This window comes from Ctenocephalides felis, unplaced genomic scaffold, assembly GCF_003426905.1.
Source record: "Ctenocephalides felis isolate EL2017-DRISC unplaced genomic scaffold, ASM342690v1 CF-g0.4_SCAFFOLD_01886, whole genome shotgun sequence".
In the NCBI taxonomy this organism is placed as follows: Eukaryota; Metazoa; Arthropoda; class Insecta; order Siphonaptera; family Pulicidae; genus Ctenocephalides; species Ctenocephalides felis.
This window is the reverse complement of record NW_020538040.1, coordinates 7,884,464-7,908,064: the sequence shown is the minus strand read 5'-3', so window position 1 is coordinate 7,908,064 and position 23,601 is coordinate 7,884,464. Positions and strand designations below refer to the sequence as shown.

At 31.7% G+C, this 23,601-nt stretch overlaps 1 protein-coding gene across 1 annotated transcript in view; it reads left to right on the top strand.

Moving 5' to 3' along the window:
- LOC113378643 (phosphatidylinositol-binding clathrin assembly protein LAP-like) overlaps positions 1–23,407 on the top strand; it is a 56,064-nt gene extending 32,657 nt beyond the window's left edge. The window contains 11 exon segments of the mRNA XM_026619201.1: positions 16,935–17,077; positions 18,744–18,822; positions 19,084–19,104; positions 20,661–20,763; positions 21,135–21,450; positions 21,574–21,710; positions 21,924–22,039; positions 22,042–22,085; positions 22,211–22,315; positions 22,317–22,494; positions 23,331–23,407. Of these exon segments, the coding sequence (XP_026474986.1) occupies positions 16,935–17,077; positions 18,744–18,822; positions 19,084–19,104; positions 20,661–20,763; positions 21,135–21,450; positions 21,574–21,710; positions 21,924–22,039; positions 22,042–22,085; positions 22,211–22,315; positions 22,317–22,494; positions 23,331–23,407 (1,319 nt within the window).
- Positions 23,408–23,601: the final 194 nt, after the last annotated feature.

The window sequence follows — 23,601 nt, the reverse complement described above, 5'->3', positions numbered from 1 at the left end:
AGGTCTTTTCACTTCTCATTTTGATGTCTTTATTAACGAAATTGGTGCTTCACAATAGTACTGACTAGGCAAAAACATTAAGAGCACATTAAATGCTTTCTTAATTACATTTAGAGTATTTTAATGTTCACTTGGTATTTCTCTTCTTTGATGCTGCTTTTAATGCTTCACTCTTCTTTTCATTCTGAAATTTATTTCACATACTGATATGAGGTAATGATGTTTTGTTCGAATCAAATTCTATTTTAATTACTTCGAATGTTTCCATTCATGCTCCATTTTTTGCCCTAGACAAAAGAATTTCGAAATAGCATCCAAGGACCAGTCCCAAAAGTTCAGTATTACAGTTGTTGGTACTTCCTGAAAAAGATTCTGTCATTAAAGATGTGATAAATCCCGTTACTTTTAACTTTAGTTTTTTTTTTAATAATTTTTACTAATTGTGGTACCTTCTAGCGCACTCTTTCTTATAAATTCATGGACTTATTAATACCCAAGTAAACCCTATGTTATGCTTCCTTCTTGGTACTAAAAACTAAGACATGTAATGACAATCTATTTATTATGATTTTTGATCAAGATGACTTTAATTGCATAATGTATTACTTCTTCTTTCAATTTAATGCTAATAAACCTACAAAACTTCACGAAAAATTACTTATTGACTTTATTATTGTCGTGATACCTCTCGAGTACATAACCTTGAGGAGGCAACCCAATGGTTGCTTATCTCTATATTTATTTCAATATATTAAATTCTGTAATACTGATAGGAGATGAAAGATAATATATTTCCCATCTATATTGCCTAACGCTCGAGGTCAGTACTGCTTGATATTAGGTTGTCCGTTGGGTGTATGGATCTTGAAACCTCCTTGCTAGAAGACCAAATCTCTAACTACTAAAACAACAAATTTCTATAAGTTGCAACTTTCTAGTGAGAGTCTTATTTTTGCTTTCTTTGGAAATATTGCATCAAGAACGTTAGTCTTCCTTTGTGCTTGGTTGTAAGTCGTATTACTTTTGCCCCAATTGTGAGCATCTTGGTTTCCGATATGTAAAAACCGATTTGGGATGTATTTAAAGGCCAAAAGACATATTTAAAACTTTTGGTATATGTAATATCACTTTTATTGTCCCAAGTCCCAAAGTGGGTACCGTACGTCATACTGGCCGTGCGTTGATAAGTAGGTACTTGGTCACTTTCCCAAAGTCGTCTTCTAGTAGGACTATTCCTTTTCAACGCATACTGTCCAAGTATGATTTAGCTCTTTATCCAAGTATGACTCAATATAATTTTATGAAAATATCTCTCGAGGTCATGATACGATTCAACTCGAATGCAAGTTTTGTTCTAGAGTTTATCAGCGAATTTGTGCTGCGAGTGTTCGCTGATAAAAACAACTTGTGCTGGTGGTCAGTGGTCACTGGTCACACTATTATCGGGATCAACGTTTGACCTCGATGTGACCCTAAAATGTAATTTAATCGGAATGCATAATGCATAATGTATAATTTATTAACTACACACTCGTATATAATAATAATAATATCGTGGATTATTTATTTTACGAGAAATGTTATGCGAAAATATAAAATTACTTAATCCAAATGAGTAATATAGAATGTTATGCTATTTGCATTAATAAGCAGGTTAAATCGAAAAATCTTGAATATTAAATTTTGCACAATTACAAAACTCAAGCATGTTAATAAAAATTTAATAAAAATATAGAACTTGTGGTACGTGTTGTAACTTTACCATTTTCATCGCCAAAGGAAAAAAAAGCATATGTTTCTCGTCCATTGTTTTTCTAGAATAAAAATTTACAACATCCTAGTATGATGAATATTTGTTACTTTATTAAAATTTTATTTTATTACAAATCTTGTTACTATAAATTTAATCTGCTTGTGGCACGCTTAGTCCTTTATAATTAGAGTCTAAATTAAGATAGAACTTGATATTAAGCAGTAGTGATATCTTCTCTTCTATTTCTTTTTTTACTTAAATATATTTTCACTTGATCTAAAATGTTTTAAATGAAATTAACACCTTCTAGCCTTACAACTACATTTATCATTATTAAGAAGAGGATGACCATTAGGTTACTTCGTAATAAAAATATTTAACATTAGCCTTACGGCTACCTTCCAGTAGATTTTTATAAATAGTCATCAATGTTGTTCAAAAAATTAAAAAAACTAGGGGTGCATGGCATCGTGTTTTAAGTCAAATTGCTGAAACTTTCCGTACCAAAAAATATTTTTTTAAAAAAAGAATCTTTTTTTTTTTAACTTAAAAAAATCTTTTTTGAGAATTTAAAATTTTTTGAAAACAATTGACCTTTTTTGAATAATCTAACTAAATCCAACATTCCATTCTCTTAAAAACAGATTTACCATTTTTGGCACTTTTTGCTCCGCGTGTTCGGAACGGCTGGACCTGCCTTTGTCAGAACTAATCAGCACACCTTCTTATTAATAGGAATCGATTATTTTTTTTAGAATTTTTTAGAATAATTCAAATCGGTCATTCCGTACGTCCAAAATCGTCGACAAAAAATTGTATCCGCACGTACACGCGCGCACACGCACTCACAAACAACCATTTTTTAGAAGGTATGCCAAAATCATGGCCATATGCCAAAATCATTTCCTTATCTATGGCCAAAATGTTCGATGAAGATACGCAAAAATTTTGGATTTTGATATTTAGACGATAACAATAACTTACTTAACTTACTCTACGGTAATAATCAAAATAAAACGATGATTATTTTTCGGAAACAAACGCTTCTACTTTAAATGATCCACACCTTTTAATGGTACAGCAAAGTGGGGTAAGAGCTACTTTTACTTTGCTTGTTGTCACTACTGCTTGAAATCAGGCTGTCCGAGGCGGGTACCGAACCGGGAATCTTTCTTCAAATTCAGTCACTCTAACCACTTAGGGGGCGTCCATTAATCACGTGAGCAAGTTTTTAAGGATTTTTGGACTCACACTCCCTCTTGGTGAACATGGTAATATTCAAAATACCCCCCCTTCCTCAACAAATATCACGTGTATTTTTAGTTACGTAATAAAACTGTAAATTTTTTGATTTTTTTTTGAAAATGATTGATTAATTTTTTTTGAAAATGAATGATTGATTGAAATCAGTTCAAAAATAAATACGTGATATCTTACTATACCCCTCCCTCCCCCACGTGATATTTTCTGATTTTTTTTGTCAAACGCCCCCCTCTCCCTAAAAACCTCACGTGATTAATGGACGCCCCCTTACTACGGGAATTATCAAAATGAAACGATGATGATTTTTTAGTGACAAACGCTTCAACTTTAAATTGACCCACCCTGTACTTGCAAAGAATTTCTATTTTTTTTGTTATAGATATATTCAACAAATAATAACTAAGCTAATGTTAACTAACTTAAGCTTTGAAAACGCAAATATTTGATTTTAAACACTTATCATGCAAATAGAGCCTTTGTCCCTACAACTTTCAGTAGGCTTTCACCTGCCGAAAATTCTTGGTACGTTCCCTTGATCCTGTGTTACCCGATATTTACCAAAAGGGCATCCACATAGGTTAAAGTTATGCGAGGGCAAAATATCCATAACTAATTTATTTTCTAATTTTCCAACAATCCGAAACCTTTCTCTTCACCTGTCTCTCAGTATACGAGTACTTTCTCGCATAACATTTTCCTCTCCTAACCCGGAATGAATGAATGGATGGCGTGGGTCTTTTGTACCCATTAATTATGCCGTCACGGACGGACGATGCTGAAACAATACTTGTGTAAAGTATACTGACATGACTCTATTTTTGTCTAGGAGCAGTCTATGTGTTGGTTTTGTTTGTGTTTTGGATATTATAGATACTGTGTAAGGTGTAGCACGGATGTGTAGTGATCCACATGTTCAGGAGTTTATTAGGCATATTAAGTTTTATGGAATCAAAACATTGCCAGCCTATTGTAAATGGTAATATGATTCAGTTTATTAATCTAGTAATCGATTTCTATAGATTTTTGAACCCCACTTCGGTGATACTTAAAATTACTCCCCCTCCCTCATCACGTGTATTTTTAGTACCTAGAGTAAACCGTAACATTTTTTTTTTTTTTTAATTTTGGATTTTTTTTTGTAAATATTTCACTAGACTCCTCCTTTCTTCACGTGATATTTTTTTATTTTTTGTCAAACCCCCCATCCCTCTTTAATCTTTTAAGATACTAAATAAACGTATTTTTAGACTATTTTTATTTGGTAACATTTTTATATTTTAGTAATTGCTCGAAAATATGAGGTGAAAAAAATTGCTTTTTGCATATGCATATCTAATTGTTTTTTTTTTTCAAAATAAATTTCAACACTTGTAAGGAATAGCATCGCGCCCTTTGGTCTTTGTTTTTATTTTTTTAATTTTGAAATTTTTGAAAAAAAACTTAAAATATTGTTGAAATTTCCGTGAAATATCTGAATTTAATGTGCTTTATGTCAAATGATCATTTGCATTTTTGCGCTATTCTACACGTCTCCGCATCAATAAAAATCAAATACTTTTAGAATCTTCTAAATCGGTTGATCCATGCTCTCGAATTCGTCGATGAAAATTTGTATTTGCACATACATATACATATACCTGCACGCACATCCATTTTTTCTAAGGTATGCCGAAATGACCAAAGACATGCAAAAATTTAAAATAACGAATGCTATTCAAGGATACAATGAATCACAGTTTATTTATATTATTCAATGTTTTTTCATTAGAATTGAACATTTTTAGTAACATATATAATATCATTCGATTATATGCTTCACTTATTTTCTTAAATACTTTATTATCTATGATATTATATTTTTAGATATATGTTTTTTATACTTTTCAGCCTTGTATAAAATTCTATTTAATTTTCTCCATTTGCAAAATGTAATTCATGTTTGTTTGTTTTCATAATTTTTGTTAATTTACATATTGATTTTCAAAAAATCGGGTATTTTGATGACAGTTCTTTGTAGGTTTCGTACACAGCCAACATTTTCAGATTGCGGTAGGCAGTTTGATTAGTGACCTACTAGGGAGAGTAGAATATTGTTAAGATTTTATTTTGCATTATCTGCATAATTTCCAGATTCGATTTGGAGGCGCATCCCCATAGCTCTAGCCCATAGGTCTATATTGGTTTAATGACAGCTTCGTATAACAGTAGTTTTTTTTCCACGGGTAATTTGGATTGTCTGCTCAATAACCAATTCATCTCCTTCATTTTTAGTAGAATTTGTTTTTTTTTCTTTTTTATTTGTACCTTGCACGTGAGTTTTGTATCTAGATGGAGTCCCAGATATTTCACTACGTGTACTTGTGGAATATGGAATATTTAGATATCATTCCAGAAAGAGAAGTTTATGGTTTGTTCTTTCTGTGACATTATAAAAAAGTTGCGCCAATTTTGTGTCTATAATACTAAAAGACGTTTGTTTACAGCTGATGCTGTATACGTCGTGGCAATATTTTTGCGACTATTTTCATACTTTGTCCATTATTAGATTATTTACATTTGCGCGGACGGACGTGTGCCGACCATGTGCCTGCCTGAAATGTCGACGCGATGAAAACATTTTGGCGCTGTTTTCAAAATTCGGTTATTTTTGGAAACGATACAAGTCAAACTTATATTTTGATATTTCGAGAATGTAGCAATTTATAATATTTACATATAAAAATGAAATAGAATAAAAAAGTTAGAAATTTTAGAAAAAGTTATTAAGGCAATTTGCTGATACTTCCCGTTCCGTAATCAAATATTCGAGGAATAGTAAATGCTTTTAAATAGATCACTATAAATACTTTTTATAATTATAATTTATAAACTGAACTGCAAAATTAAAATTATTTATTTAATGTATATGAGTGAGACATAGAATTCAGCCAGAATTAAAATTAAAATACTGCCATTTTTTGCACATTTAGCTCGGTATCTCCGAAACGGCTGGACCTGCCTTTGCTAAAAACTAATCACCACTTCTCTCCATCATGACGAATTGAATGTTTTTTGGATCATTCAGATCGGATGTTCAGCTCTCTCAAAAATTCAATTCATATTTTCTGCACTCTTTGCTTCGTATCTCCGAAACGGCTGGATCAACTTTTGTCGAAAACTATTCAGCACGTCTTCGTATTTATAGGAATCTATTGCTTTTTGAATCATTCCAATCGGTTGATCCGTACACCCGAAATCGTCGACGAAAAATTGTATCCACACACGCGCACACACACACAATTTTTTCTGAGGTATGGCAAAATGTTCAGAAATCTCTGAAACGTAAATATATCCAAAATTTTTAATTTCGATTTTTGGACGATTACAATAACTTACCCTACGAAAGTTAAAATCAAAAAGAAAACTTGAATATTTATAATTATTTTGTACTTATTTTTCAACAGATGACAGTTAAATGTAGACCAGTTATTTTTTTATATTAATATGAAAGTTCAAGAAAGTTTTAAAAAGCGTACGATTCATAATTAAACTCGTGCATAATTACAAAAATAATTATTATGTAAATCGCATTTCCCTGATTAACGAGTGACCTCATTAACGATTTTCAAACGTGCCGCGAACCGAGGTTTTCGAACAAATCTAAGAATCAGCAAATCTCCTCCACGCCGTGTGCGTGCCGTTGATAATTCCCTTATAACATTATTATTATTATTTAATTTCAATTTGTTTTATTGCCGTGCACATAAAATATACGACGTGCAATATAATATTATAGTAGTAGGAATTCGTATTCGTATTCGTTCGTGCGACTAGATGGTTCAACGACTAGATTTGTAGGTCATTATCATATTTAGCGCAATTAGTGGCCGAGGAGACCTTGCGATTTCGCAGTCACAGATCAAGGAAAATTGGGAGCTGAAGTTTATTGTTAAACTAATATGTTGTTACATTGGATCGACGATGAGTCTTGGATTTGTATGTGGAATAAAACTTTTTTTTATCGAATTTATTACCTACGTTTCGGCTCTATGTATGTTCCATCAACATTAAACTTGTTTTTTTACTTATATAATAGTCCAGTCATTATAGCAAGTTCACCTCGGAATTCGAGTTACCCATCTGTAAGTCTGTAAATACTTGTATATTGACATCCTAAAAGTTGTCTGAAAACCTACATATGGTAGGGTGTACGTAACATATGTAGGTTTTGAGACATCTTTTAGGCGTCAATATACAAGTGTTTACAGACTTACAGCTGGGTATCCCGAATTCCGAGATTCTTGCCTAATTTAAGCTTCAATGCCTGGACTATAAAATCAAAGAAAATTACGACTGTGCTTATAACAAAACTCATGTATTTTATTGAATTGATGAGTCTTGGATTTATGTATCGTATTTGTGAGCGTTTGGGATCAATACAAATAAAAAATAAATTCCAGAAATTAAATTTGTTTCAGAATTTTGTACACCTAATAAGTAGATTAATGGAGAAGTTATTTTTTAAAAAAATAAACAGATGTATTATATAAAGAAATCTATTCAGAGTGAAATTTTAAGTAATAAAAATGAGAAAACAAAAGTTATTTATATGTATGTTCAATACGACAAATCACTCAATATATCACTAAACAAATTATTTAAATTTAAGTTCTTTTTAAAATATTATTAGACAAACTTAATATTTCTGAGTATCATTATAAACTTATGGGGCAATTCTGCCATAACAGAGCCCTTAATATTCTTGGTAGTGAAAACTGCATAAATGTCTATTTGCTGTGCGATCAGGCGTATTTTACATATAAACAAGCAAGGAAGAATGTTTTGATAACAGCACCTTCGAAGATGCTGTTATCATAACAATCTTAAAATTTTAAGTTTTCACTACCAAGAAACAAGCATATTCGTAGTCATTGCCATGACAACACTATATTATGAGCTCTGTTACGGCAGAATTGCCCCATTAATATTGAACTAGAATGCCGAGTTGCATAAAGTTCTCAACATGTGTAAATCGTCTTAATCATTAATAAATCAATATTGTAACGACAATAGGCTTTGTCGCCAAAAAATTGCACGATCCTTAGTGCATAGAACATCCCCCACCCGCATATAATAAGGTTTTTGTGGTATAAGGTTCAGAGTTTCAAATAAATCTTCAAGTATCAATCCTTTAATATGGTCAATTGAGTTTGTAGGGCGCAATATATGGTGGTGTATTTATTGTGTCACAAAAAGACAGGTTCATCTCAAGGTCGGATCAGAACTATTCTTCCGATGTATTCCTAATTCAGTGTTAGAAATAGGAATATTAGGTAGGAAACATGGCGGTATGCAAATACTGTCATCTTCTTCAAATACATACTGGTAATTGTTTCAAGTTATTAAATAGGTAAAATAAGTATAAAAGTACTAACCTCCACAGGTAATTACAGGTATTTTAGAAGGCGAGTTACTACTAAGATAACTCCTAGTATTGAGGAAACAATGCTATAATTATACTACATAGCCGTATCACCCCCAATGAAAGGTCCATAAACCCCTCCATCTCGTCACAATTGTGGGAAGCGCCGGGTAACTTAAAATTGCCGTTGCCGTAGACTGTCTTAACGAGAGGAACTATAGCACATTATTCAATTTCAAACAAATTTGCCAAACATCTTTTTTATTTTCAATATAAAAATAAATTTCATACATTATAATGCCGATTGGCGTATAAATAAATAAATAAATTACATACACGGTGTTCGGACGTCTTTTCGTTTTATTGTATTGGCCATGAAGGTGACAAACTTCAGGGCATTAAGCTTTACACGGAATGGTTGCTACCCCTGGTAGGGAGGGGGTCGCGGAGTGTTTTAATTGAACTAGTTGTTCACCTCTAAAAGTAAAGTCCCCTTAACAACATGTAAATAACCAATAAAAATAAATATATCTTCTTTCATTATAACTTAGTAACAAATCAGTGATTGTAATTAGAACTGCAACAAATACATAATATGCAAACAAATCAGTGTTTAATACAGTCCATAGCTACAAGGGTTATATAATAACCCAACAACTTGAATTATCGAAGGAGAGTTTTAATAAATTCTATAACTATGGAACATAAAGTACACACTATTCCAAACTATAATGAATTTCAATAGTTAAACCGCTTGTCGTAGACCTGAAATTTTTAGGAGGTTTGTTTAAACCTTGAACTTATCAGTTTTTTATTTATTCATTTATGAAGTATTAATGATGGCTTTTAATTAATGTACTGCTAGTTGTTTTCCATATTGCAATCTACTTTAAGCAATTATAGAAGTAGAGTGAAGAAAATGCCGTAGGGAAATGAGTAAAGGGACGTTCTAACCTTCTGCACAGAGTAATACAGTTTGAATTAGCATATACTTTTCCACAAATCATTTTACTAAAATGTCTAATACCTACAACATCAGTTATTTACCATTTTCAAAAATATCTATATTTCATCAATCAACTCAACAATTACCATTCATTGATCCAGCTTCATTATATCGATTTCATTCATCGAGACACATCTCGAAGGCAAATTGCAAAAAAATCTCATTGCGGTATATGTACTCATATGTGTATGACAAGTTCAATGTCTTAATGTTTTGTGTTTTAAACTCATTAAAAAGAAACATTGACCTCCATTCGACTGAACTCGAATTACAAAACACTTCATCATCACTTATTCGGTCAGTCCGTCTTACTTTACTCTGTACAAAACAGACTAAATGTTTTAAATAAACATTCGAATGTAATTGCCGTCTGGACGGGATCTGGAAAAGATTGTTAGATAATTAACATCGTGATCAACTCGGGTTTAATTATAAATAAGTGTAAAATCATGGGAGGCATAACATCGAATAAATGAAATTTTTGATGGTCATTATTAGTGGATTATAAATGGAAAAATAGCAACGTACTGTACATATGTATATCACTAATATGTAACACTAAAACAGTAATTGTGGATTAATTAGTGATAGTAGTTTTAATGAATTTTTACATTTTTTTCAATCTTGGCAGGTATAACATCCATAGAGGCAGATATAACATCCATAAGAAGAAGTTTTGACATAATTTTGTCGTTAGTATATATAAACAGATTATAAATAATAAATATAATGTATATGAAGGCACTAAACTAGCACGTAAAACTGAAATGAGTAATTTTGAAGTAATTAGTGTTAGTAAATTTAAATAACATTTTTTTAACAATGTTAACAAAATTTTGAGAAAACATGCTAACATTCATATTACCTCGGTTGCATTGAAAAATCTGTTTTCCCAGAGAATAGTAATCAAACCCAGCGTTGCGTGCAAGTTGATATCAAGCAGTAGTGATTTTTTTAATTTGATGCATATTTTTTGCATATTTTGAGATTTTTTTATATTTTTTGAAAAGCTTGAAATTTCTGAAAAATATCAAAAATATGAATTTTATTTTTGTTTTTTTTTTTTAAATCGTGAAACTGCTGTAGACCTGCCTTACTCAATTATTTCTTACACCGTCTAAAAAGCAAAATGTTTCTTGAATAATTGAAATTGGTCACTCCGTTCTCTCAAAAGCCGGATTGCCGTTTTCTGCACTTTTTGCCTTGTGACTTTAAAACGGCTAGAACTGCCTTTTGCAAATACTAATGTACAACTTTCCCCATAAACAGGAATCGAATGTCTTCGAATAGTTATAATCAATTGATCTGTGCTCTCCAAATCGTTGACGAAAAATTGTATTCACACATGTACACCTACATACGTCGATTTTTTCTAAGGTATGCCAAACTGTTCAGGAGGTCTTGTAACGTTAAGGACATATACAAATTTTCATTTTACATTTTTTGCTATTGTTATAATTTACCCTAGAGGAAGTTACAAAAAATCATATTTTTTTGTTAACAATACGCCCAAAAAATAAAATACACGTTAATTCAATTCTCAACATCAAATTCAAGATTAATATACCAGTAGTTCTCAACCTTTTTGGGGCAAACTCTACTTTAAGGTTCCGAAAAAATATATATGCAGTCATACATATGTTTCATCCTTCAAACATTGTTTTGATTCCCTGAGAAATGTAAATAATTAGTTTTTTTGGTGTTTTTTTAAGAATTTGAAGTTCATTAATCACGCGAGGGTTTAATAAAAAATTACAAAATATCAAATATGCTTTTCACATGTTTATTTTTTTTTCAAAAAATTCAAATATTAAAAATACACAATGTTGGGGTCCAAAAATCTCTGAAAGACAGTCACGTGATTAATGGACGCCTCCTTATTGGTCACGGATCTTTGGCATTTCGAAACCGCTAGATGTACCTTACCAAAAATGTATCAGTCTTTCGTTTCGTCAATACAAATTAAATGATTTTTTGAATCATTCAAATCGGACACTCCGTTCTCTCAATAATTGCATTATCATTTTTGGCACTTTTCGTCCCATATCTCGAAAACTGCTGGACGTGCCTTTGCCAAAAACTAATAAGCACGTCTCCCCGTCAATACGAATCGAATGTTTTTTGAATTATTCATATCGGTTGATCTGAGTTCCCGAAATAGTCGACGAAAATTTGTATCCGCACACACACATACACACACATACATCCATTTTTTCTAATTTATGCCAAAATGTTCAGAAACCTCTAAAACGTGAAGATATATGAAAATTTTCATTTTAGATTTTTTTGCGATTACTACAACTTACCCTACGGGAAGTTAAAAAATCAAGCATTTCTATTCTTATCAGTTATAATAAAATCCACATTTAGATAATTTAGAAATTCCATAAATCCAGCATACGTTTTGATTATGGATTTCATTCATCTTTAATCCACGATACATATAAAAGTTATAAAATATGAGCAACAATTATTGAATTATCTTCATATTTTTATTATTAAATTATCAATTTAATTCAATAATTTCTACCATCTGCTGCAAACAGACTAATTGACCCATAAAACTGACACTTGCTGTAAATATGGCATCTCTCCATTCAGAGATTACAGAAATGCATCGCTTTCGGTGTAATTAAATCCTGGCGGCGCCTCCAAATTGATAATTGATAATAACGTTATCATATAAAACATGACCGACCACACGTGTTTTTCAATTTTGGGGGGCGTCCTGCTGTTTTTATTGATAAGAAATGGACACATGACGGCCTCCCGGTATCGCATCGTTGACCTAATAATTCAGAGCTAAATTGATTGTAAATATTTTGATTATTTTACATACTTTGTAGTAGTAGAATTTTGTATGGCGTTTATCAGTTTGTTGTAGAATTGAAATTTTTATTGCACGTATGAAATTTGATATGAGTCTCGAAGGAGATGTTTCCTTTCCCCAAAAATCCGATTTGCTAATTTTGTTTTCTCAACGTTTCAAATCATTTTGCAGCGATTTTGAAGTAAATTTGGGTATAAGTATATGTGTTTGTAAGCCAAAAACATCTCAACCGATTTAAAAAATTTAGAAGCCATGTGATGGATCTCGATTGGAATCACGTTAGTTAGTTTTTCTAGACTATTTTTCTCCGCAATTTTAATAAAAATCCTGAATCAACTAGGACAATTTAAAATACGTGCGATCAATATCAGTTGGGAATTGTCCTGATTAGGTTTGGAAAAAATCGGTTGGGCAGTTTCTCCGTATTTAACTGTTGAAAAAAAATTTTTCAATGTTACTTTTTATGTATATATATCATGATCCTAAAGAACGTACTAAAATAATACAAGTCGTTTATTTTAAATATTTACCATTTTTAACTTTCCGTAGGGTAAGTTATAGTAATGAGCGAAAATCGAAAATGAAAATTTTTAAATATCTTTACGTTTCAGAGGTTTCTGAATATTTTGGCATACCTTAAAAAAAATGGATGTGTGCGTGTGTGTATGTGTGTGTGCGTGTGTGTGCGTGTGCATGCGGATACAAATTTTCGTCGACGATTTCGGGCGCATTGATCAATGAAATAAAGAGTGCAGAAAATAGAAGTTAAGATTTTGAGAGAACGGTGCATCCGATTTGAATGATTCAAAAAACATTCTATTCGTAACGATGGGGAGAAGTGATTACTACTTTTGGCAAAATCAGCCTCAACCGTTTCAGAGATAATGAGTTAAAATTGTAAAAAATGATAGTTTTTAGAGGAAACAAAGTATCCGATTAGATTGATTCAAAAACCATTTTGCATGTGAAATTCGATCCTCACATTTATTATACAAAATCAAAATTTTGGCCAACTTTTCAAAAAAAAAATTGGTTGAATAAGGTTACAAAGGAACTCATTGTCTATATTGCAACATAATTAGTTACATTTTGGAAACATTTTATTACATTTTGTTCGGCTTTTCGTCGGTGTCTTTCAATCATTTCACCAATCTGGAGAGTTGGTGAACACATTTCTCTATATATATAGACTTTGACCAGCCTCATGTCAAGCAGTAGTGACAACGGTTTTTACTTGGAAATAGAGTTAGCATAAGTTAGTTTCCAAGTAAATATAGCCCTCACCAGACATTGCTGCATTAATAAATATTAGCCACATTACAGACATTGTATTAGTAAAATTCATAAAACAGAGATGGAAAATAGTTTGGGTTGCCATCTGTAGCATCGACGAATGATGAAGTCAAATCAGCATAATAGCTTATAGCACTTCCAAAATATCAAAATTTGAGAGCGCATAAGCGCCGTCTCGCAGTCTTTCGAGTAAACATTGGTACGGAACCCATAGCAATGTAAACAAAATTTGTACTTATTATTATAATCTATATAAAATATCCGATAATTTGATATGCATATCTATGTCTAATTATCATTTTTGACTGCCAATTGATATTTTTTTACTATTGGATCTTCGAAACCGCTGATTTTGCCTTTCCAAAAATTTAGTCAAATTTTCATTTCATCAATACAAGTTAAATACTTTTTAAATGATTCAAATCGGTTGAACCGTATTCCCGAAGTTGTCGACGAAAATTTGTATCCGAACACAAACACACACACACGCACACACACACACATACATCCATTTTTTCTGTAACTATAAACGTATGTAACCACGTAAAGAAATGCAAAAATTTGGATCTCGATTACTATAACTACCCTACGGGAAGTTAAAATATTATGTAAATCTTCTAAATATACTTCTATTTTTTAAATTATAGGTAATTTTCTTCAACGTATCTACCCATTGATGATACCACCACTAAAGTTCTAATCTTAGAATGACCTCGTGTCCTCCTACCTTCTTGTTCTTGTTCTTGTACTTCTGTATTGGATGGATGAATGAATGAATATTTGAACGTTTTCTATTTTCGTTCGACAAAGGAGTGTTGAATGCGACTTCTCCGCATTCTCGCCATGAATCTAATAAGATCTCATTTAGACTAATAGTAAATAATGATATAGGAGACGGATCACTTGGACGGGGACACGTGCAGGGATTGAACTAAGGAAAATTCAATCAAATTGAAAAATAGACGTTGGAAACGTAGTTTTATTAATTACTAGGTAGATAGGACTGTGTTATCGATTATTCAATTTATATAAGCTTATATAACTTAGGTTATAAAACTTACGCCCTTACAGGCGTGGAATTTTTTTTTTTTATGGAAAACATCATGATTCATAATCTTCAGAATACTTAAAAATTGATGCTTTTTAAGGGGTATTCTAGTGTAGAGGCAGAATTTTAGGTAATTGTTAAGTTTAAGTTTCTTTTTTGACTATTATTTTTTTTATTATTTATTTATCAACGTTGCAAGGGCACAGAAATTATTTTTTTTAAATAAGACGAGAAGTGGTTAATTTTAAAAAATTAACACGTGACCCTGGGTTTCAACCCTTCTAGTGATCCAAAAAGAAAAAAAAATTAGATTTTTAATCTAGAATGAGGTTGCAATGGCATATACTAAGATCGAGTCAAAAAAAATTTTTGACTAATTGATGACTATTTTTTTTAAAAAAGGACCATTTTTTCTTACCACTCTTTTGAGTTTCTAAATTTTTTTAAAAATATCAAAAATTGAAATTTGGGGCTGAGGCTAGTATATATACGAGGTCTGTTCAAAAAGTACCCGGAATTTTCGTTTTTTCAAAAAAATATTTATTTATTCGTCTACATTAATGTGGTCCCCTTCAAAGTAGTCCCCCCCAGATATAATACACTTATGCCAGCGTTTTTTCCAATTTTCGAAGCACCCTTGATATTCACTTTTTGATATGTCCTTGAGCACTCTCAGCGATTTTCTTCAATCGAGGAAAACCGCCGTCCTTTCATGGGTCTCTTCAACTTTGGGAATAGGAAAAAGTCACACGGAGCCATATCTGGTGAATTTTTGCACTTTGCAACACTTTATTTCATTTTTTACGCAAAATTTAATACAAATTCTTTGACTTTTCAATTCTTCCATTGTAAAAATCGCCGAGCTCAGAAAAAACACGTCGAACCTTAGCGACTACCACAGACAAAGTAAACAGTGAATATAGCTGAAAATTTCATCATACTTTAGGGGCATGTATACCAACACAATAAAAAAAAAATTTGACAATCAGACACTCCAGACCCGCGAAATTTAATTATTAGTAATTCCGGGTACTTTTTGAACACACCTCGTATGCTCGAGAGAAGCCTAAAGAGAAAATTCTCTGAAAATTTCAGATGTGCAGTAGAAATTGAGAAATCGTGGGCATCGTATTGATAAAGAGCGTTTTGAGGAAAAACGCGTTTAAAATTTCCCAAAAGGAAGGAAACAGATGAGGAAATCATGGTCAAACAGTAGTATCTCTGAAAATAATTTGAATTTTTAAAAATGCTCTCGTACACATATTTTTAGTTACACTTTGAAAGTTACATTTTATAAACTGATTATAGTAATTTTAATCTATAGTAATATAGAAATATAGTAATAATATAATTTATAACAATATTAGTTCATCGACATTTTCAAAATGTGCCCATGTTTTTCCAGAAATTTACTTTTATATGCCACAAAACCACTAATTTTATATTATTTAATAAAACATTGCTCATGAATTCACTAACCTATTATTTACATAAATTAATTCAAATACACTATGCTTAAATTTATTAGATTTTTTTTTTATAATACTTCTAACAAAATCGATACAATATATAACTAGAAAGAGAATAATGTTTCCCAACTTTTTACCCATCTGTACATTAAAAAAAATGTACAAGTAAATTTCCATAAAAAAAATTTAACTTTTTTACAAATCTGTTATATACCAGACTCACTCACAACTTAATTTGAGCGGAATTTAATAAAAAAATGTTAACTTTTTATGATTTTTTTTTAATTGTTATTTATTTTCAACTTTTTCAATTAACCTCATTGACAATAATCCTCATACAATATTCGTTGTCCGATTTTCTTGGGATATTGTCATGATTTTAGAGATAATTGACTTTGGGGGCGTCCATTAATTACGTGAGGTTTTTAGGTGGAGGGGGGGAGTTCGCCAAATTAGACGTGACAACGCTGCACTCATTTTTCTAAGAAAATATTACATTATTTAAAAATTCTTAAAAAATCGATCACGTGATTAATGGACGCCCTTTTATGGGTTATGGGTCCTGCGTTGGAAAACACTGACAAAGAAAAAAAAATAGTACAATATCAATGTAATTTATTATTGACATATACTGCTATTTTATCTTTCTCCAATGCAAAAATATTATTTTTTATAAATTTTCTATAAATTTTTTTATTACATTTCTATGTTGTTCATTAGAAGTTCATTTTTAAGTTGTCTTTATTACTTATTTAATTTCCACCTTATGGTGTGAGTATCAAATTTATTATTATTGCTGCTTTTTATTTGTTCAATCCAACAATAATTTTTTTAAATAAATTTTCTATAAATAATTTTCCTTCTTTTCCAGATCTAGTACACTGCACAAACGAGCCAAACGTCTCGATACCCCAATTAGCAAATTTACTGGTCGAGAGGTCGCAGAACACGAATTGGGTCGTAGTCTACAAAGCACTAATCACGGTACATCACATGCTAGCATATGGTAATGAGGTAAGTAATCTGTAATTTGAAACAATTCAACGATTAATCATTATAATAATAGTTATTAATAATAGTTAATTATGTGCTCTATGTCACGAGACTTGGAAGGAGCATGTAATTAAAGCTCCTTCAATCTGGTTGCTCCTGCCTGTTTGAGCTTTTGTTGGTTCATTATGAATAGTATTATTTCATTGGTGGAATTTGATGCTTTTGAGCTTTATGAACTACCCTCATAGATTCATTCTAAGTATGGAATATTATTTCATTTATCTTTTATTATAAATTATTTCTATAGCTGCACTTATTCCATATGAAACATCAGCAAATTTTTGGTAGTGCATAGAATGCCTAAATCCAATGCCCAATACTGTGATAGGATGTGAATTCTTGCATCAATTCTATCTAAAAATGGCAAGTAACATTTTTCAGAAGGATAAGTTATAGTAATCGCCAAAAATTGAAAATCAATATTTTCGCATATTCTCACGTTTCAGAGGTTTCTGAACATTTTGGCTTACCTTACAAAAAATGGATGTGTGTGTGTGTATTTTGTGTGGATACAAATGTTCGTCCACGATTTTGGGTGCACGGATCAATCAATTTGAAATATTCAAAAAACATTCCATTCCTATTAATAGGGAGATGTACTGATTAGTTTTTGGCAAAGGCAGGTCTAGCCGTTTTGAAAATACGGAGTAAAAGTGCATAAATTAAAAATCGAGTTTTTGAGAGAACGGTGCATTCGATTTGAATGATCCAAAAAACATTCAAATTGTAACGATGGCGAGAACTAGTGATGAGTTTGTGGCAAAGGCTGGACCAGCCGTTTTGGACATACGGAGCTAAATGTACAAATAATGGTACTTTTTGAGAGAACAAAGCTTCCAATTTGAATGATTCAAAAAACCCTTTTAAAGGAAAACATTGTTAAAAAAGTTAAAAAAATTTTTTGAGTATCGAAAATATTTCATATTTCAATTTTAATTGTAGCTAATATTCTAAAGCTCATTTATATACACGAAATAAATATTTTAACTTTACAATTCCGTTTATATAATTCTTAGAAATATGAGATAAGGTCCTTCATTCTAACTCCGCTTGATTAAGTTTTGTTTATTCACTTTTCATGTAAACTTATATAAACGTCATCGTCTCATTTATAAGCTCTTATATTTTGTCTATAAAATATGAATAATGATAGTCACAGTATTTATAATGATATATTTGAAAACATTTAATATTCTTCTAATATTTCATTATGGAACGAGAAGTTCTAGCTATTTGGCTTAAGGCACAAGGCCATACACTACTAGTTTTGTTTTATCGACGTTTCAAACCATTCTGAACAATTCTGAATCGTTCGAGACCAAATTTGGAAAAAGTATGTGTGTGCCTGTTTGTGAACAGACTTTTCTACCTTTCGTCGACGTTTTCTCAAAAACGGCTGGACCGATCTCAAAAATTTAAAAGCCATTCGATGTATCTCAATGAAGATTGTGGTTGGTCAGATTTGCGCGACGATCAGCAGAGCAGTTTCTTTGTAATTAGAAAAAAGTGTAAATTCTTTTGCTTATAGCTTCTGCAGCTTCTCTTTAATTTCAATTTTTTTTAATATTTCTCGATTTTTTCTATTTTTTTTGCATAATTTTTAATCTAATTTTTTTTTTTATTCCAGCGGTTTACACAGTACCTCGCTTCGAGCAATTCCTCATTTCAACTTAGTAATTTTTTGGATAAAAGTGGAGTCCAAGGTGGTAAATATATAATCAGAAAATAAACTATTAAATTAATTTTTGTTTATTTCTAATAAGTTACACTGTTTCTACTAACAAAAACATCATACGAATACTAATGTTTTAAAAAAAAAAGAAAAACAAATTCATTCAAAAATTAACATTGATTTTTCTAAATTGCTTTTCAAAATTCGACATCAGATTAAACAATTTATTTAACAATACCATTAATAGAATAATATTTATTAACACGAATGATTTTTCTGTTCCCGCTCACATAAGGAGCCGTTGGGGCTAAAATTGGTAAGTTGATTTACTAACAACTAACAATAATAAAAATTTCATAGTTATAATAAGGGCCAATTCTCGGATAAAACAGAAATGTTATGTTACGGGTCTGAATTCGCATGAATTGGTAGTCACTGACTGTCAAAAAGCTATGCCTTTGCTGTTTGATCAAAAACACATAACTAATCTACAAAACGCACAAATGTAAAATATCAATTTTATTATAAGTGCATCTTTCTGTTCTGCCTTGATAACATATACGTGAAGTTGGGTTTTTATGTATATAACGCCTGATCGCTCAGCAAATACATAGCTTTTTGACAGTTTACTACCAACTCATACGAATATAGACCCGTAACTTAGCATTTCCATAACATTTCTATTTTATCCGAGAATTGGCACCATAAATTGCTTTTAAAAATATGTTCTAAACAAGAGGGTTCACAAATGTTAATCCAGGGTTGAATTCTGGGTGGCTGTCTGATTCAGATTCTTATTAACTTCATTTTTGTTTTAATATTTAGCTTTCCCTGGGGTTAGCTATAGTAATCGCAAAAAAATCGAAAATGAAAATTTTTATGTCTTTACGTTTCAGAGGTTTCTGGTCATTTTGGCGATACCTTAAAATTTATGTACGTGTATACAAAATTTCGTCGACGATTTCGGGAAAACCGGTTAACCGATTTGAATCATTCAATAAAACATTCGATTCGTATTGATAAGAATACGTGCTGATTAGTTTTTGACGAAGGTAGCTAGACCTACGTTCCGAAGATACGGGGCAAAAAGTGCCAACTCACAAAATTTTGGGAAGGCAGGGTTAGCGGTTTCGGAAATCTAGTAAAAAAGTAAAGAAAATGCCATTTGCCGGTCAAAAATAATCATTAGACATATGCACATCAAATTATCAGATATTTTATGGAGATTTTGATAATTACACATAAGGAAGGTGGAAGTTCCAGCAATTTTCTTTAAGGCGCTAGTTTTAGTCTTAATTCAATACTTTGTTTTATTTTTGTTTGATTTTTTCGCCTTGATTCACCTTTCTTTCAACCAACAAGTATTTACCAGAATTCTGTATTCGATCCTGGATCAGCATTTGTGAACCTCCTTTGTTTTTATAAAATATGGCTATGCGTTTCGTTTTCTATTTACAATTTGGTAATCATACATAATTTAATTAACTTTTAGTTTAATATTTTATTTTATTTAATCATTTGTTTTTTTTTCATCAAACAATGGTTTTAATCTCATGTTTTTTTCTGGTTTGGCATTTGTTGATATTTTTAAAAATTTTTAGTTTTAAAGTTAAATAATTGACATAATATTTTAATACATTCTTTATCAATTTTTTACCTGAACCTTTTAAAATTGTGTACTTCAATTAATATATAGAATAAATAATGTTTCAAACTATTTAAATATATTCTACTGATAAATTTTACTCTCACGTTCGGAATCTGGTACGTTATGTATGTTTTAACATTTTGGTTCCAATTAACAGTAATAAACATACGTAAGATAATGTCTTCTCATTTATTAAATTAATTTTCAATAATTATTTTCTCTAGGATATGACATGTCTCCGTTTATAAGGCGATATGCCAAATACCTGAATGAGAAAGCTTACTCATACAGGACAGTCGCATTCGACTTCTGCAAAGTTAAAAGGGGGTAAGTAAGATAATTTCAATATTGTCTTCATTCTTTAGAATAGTCGATAAAATTCGCTTATCAGAAAGCATTTCTTTATAACCAGAAGCCGATACTGCTACATACTCCTATAACGCGGTACTTTTACAACGCGGTTTTCGTTTAACATCATTTCATAAGTTCCTTCCGCACAGGCGCAATAACTAGATACTCATCACATCACAAAAGCGACTTTTGACGCAAATTTTGACTATTATATTTTTTACAAACTTTGACTAATTTTTAAAATATGAATATGAACACTTTCTATCGATTTTTTTAATATCTTAACTGCAAATTTCTAGAATTTTAAGCTAATGAATATCCAAAGCATAATCTATTTCCCCTTTTAGGAAAGATGAAGGTTCACTCCGCTCCATGCACGCCGAAAAACTGCTTAAAACCCTCCCTGTCCTGCAGCAGCAACTGGATTGCCTGCTGGAATTTGACTGCACATCAAATGATTTAACGAATGGAGTCATCAACATGTGCTTCATGCTGCTCTTCCGTGATCTGATACGTCTATTCGCCTGCTACAATGACGGCATCATAAATCTTTTAGAGAAATATTTTGATATGAATAAAAAACAGTGCAGGGATGCATTAGATCTGTATAAGAAATTCCTGGTTCGAATGGACAGGGTTGGAGAGTTCTTGAAAGTAGCAGAGGTAAAGAAAAACTACTGAAATACTAGATTAACTGAATATTGTCTACTTCTTAGTAAAATACTTTTATTATCCTTCTGCAACCTATTCCTAACTGGTTCCTAATTACTACTATTTGCTTTGCAGAATGTTGGTATTGACAAAGGAGACATTCCAGATTTGACAAAGGCTCCCAGCTCACTTTTAGATGCTCTGGAGCAACATTTGGCTTCATTAGAAGGAAAGCGAGGAAGCGCTGCCAATACTCCTACACAAACAGCGAGGTAAAAAAATTTGAAAAGACCATTTAAGACACTATATGCGGGGCGGGTAAAAATACCCGTTTCGAGGACTGGCGCGGGTATTTTTACACGTTTGATTGTTACTAACTTAAAATAGGTTTACATGTGATACCAAAAAGAGTTTGAGCTGGTGGTTTTTGTTTAGATTCAATTGATTTCTTTCGTTGACTTCGTTCTTTGCTTGTCATTTTGCAGTAACCAAAAGAATGTGAAAAGTGGCGTGACTGCATTAAGTTCGACATCAAATGCTTTTGGCAGTGCAGCACAAAGTTCTCGTCTCGAAAATTCCAATGGTATTGATGAGAATCTCAGGCACAGGCTCTTGCTGAAGAGGAAGCTGCTATGAATCAATATAAAGTATGTTTATTAAATGGAATTAGATTTTTCTAGTCGTGTTAAAAAAATTTTGGTTAAGTCAATTTTCAACCTTACCTAGAATGCCACTTACACCTAGTTCTATTCACCTTCTTTTCTATTTCCAGTCAAAACTTCAGAGTCCGACAAATTCAGCCGGAGCAAACTCGAGCACGAATCCCTTCCTCTCGTCGCCAGTATCGTCTCAGCCACCTGCTTCGGCAGCTGCCTCCCATAGTGGATCTGTTTGGTCCAGCTCCACCGGCTTCCACTGGACAGAATGGAGGCACCGTATCGGGTAAACCAAGTGACGATCTGCTGCAATTAGGAAATCCATTTGCTGATATGTTTGGACCGCCACAGCCCGCAGTTTTACCGCAGCAGCAACAGCAGAACAATATGTGGACTAATGGTAAACTGGGGGAAAATATTAATGGATTAGTAACTTAGATTTTAACAACCGGCGGAGAAGTTTGTTTTTGGCAGAGAAAATCTGATTCTTAATCGTTTGAGATCTAAATGAATTTGTGTTTGTGAGTAGATTTTGACTTTTTGTCGACGTTTCCTTTAAAAATGCTGAACCGATTTCAAAAATTCAAAAAACATTCGATGTAACATGATGCGACGATCGGCCAAGCTGTTTGTTTACAATTAGCAGAAAAGTAAAAAAAAGAACAATCTAAGTATTGATACAATCTGGTATTTGTGCTGATTAGTTTTTGGTAAAGATCTGAAGAGCTATTCTTTTGGTAACCATTTGTTGCAATTTTTTATGACGATTTCGATGAATCTTTATATGACGATAGGTTTTGTAGTTTGAAATAATATACTAAAATATTATAGGCCTACGTTCAGCGGTTGAATTATAAAAATTCATCAAAGTTTAGAATTCGCTGCGCGCTTGAGCGTCCTGTGTTTTGTTCGTAGCTACTGATTACAGTTGGCGGCCACTTGAATAAAATACATTTTTAGAGTTCAAAATGGATATGAAATGGGGATAAATTAATTGAGTTTATGAAATTATTGATCATTTAAGTATGTTATAAGAAAGACATTACATGCAAATTGATTGATCTTTTAGTTATAATAAAAATTTTATTTTCTAAATGAACAGGTGAACAGTTTACCAAAATATCTGAATTTCAATTTTTTTTAAGTTGATTAGATCTACATATTGGGAAATTTATACGTCTTGCCTCAAGAGAAAATGCCCTTACGCCCAGTTTACTTATTATTTTGCTTTTTCAGGTTTCTCTCAGCAAACAACAACGAATAGCTCGTATCAGACAGCAACTTTTCATCAGTTTTGGAAATTCAGAAACTAACAGGTAAGTTTGTTTTACTGCCTTGAACTTATTTAGAATCTGAACACATTATAAATATTCTAACAAAATCGTATGTGGTTTTTGTGTCTTACTGAATTCTAAATGTACACAGTTCTATTAAATAGCATGTAGTAGTTGATCGAAACTGATGTTTCTGATAACCTTCTTAGTTTAATGTGATTCTTTAAACTTAA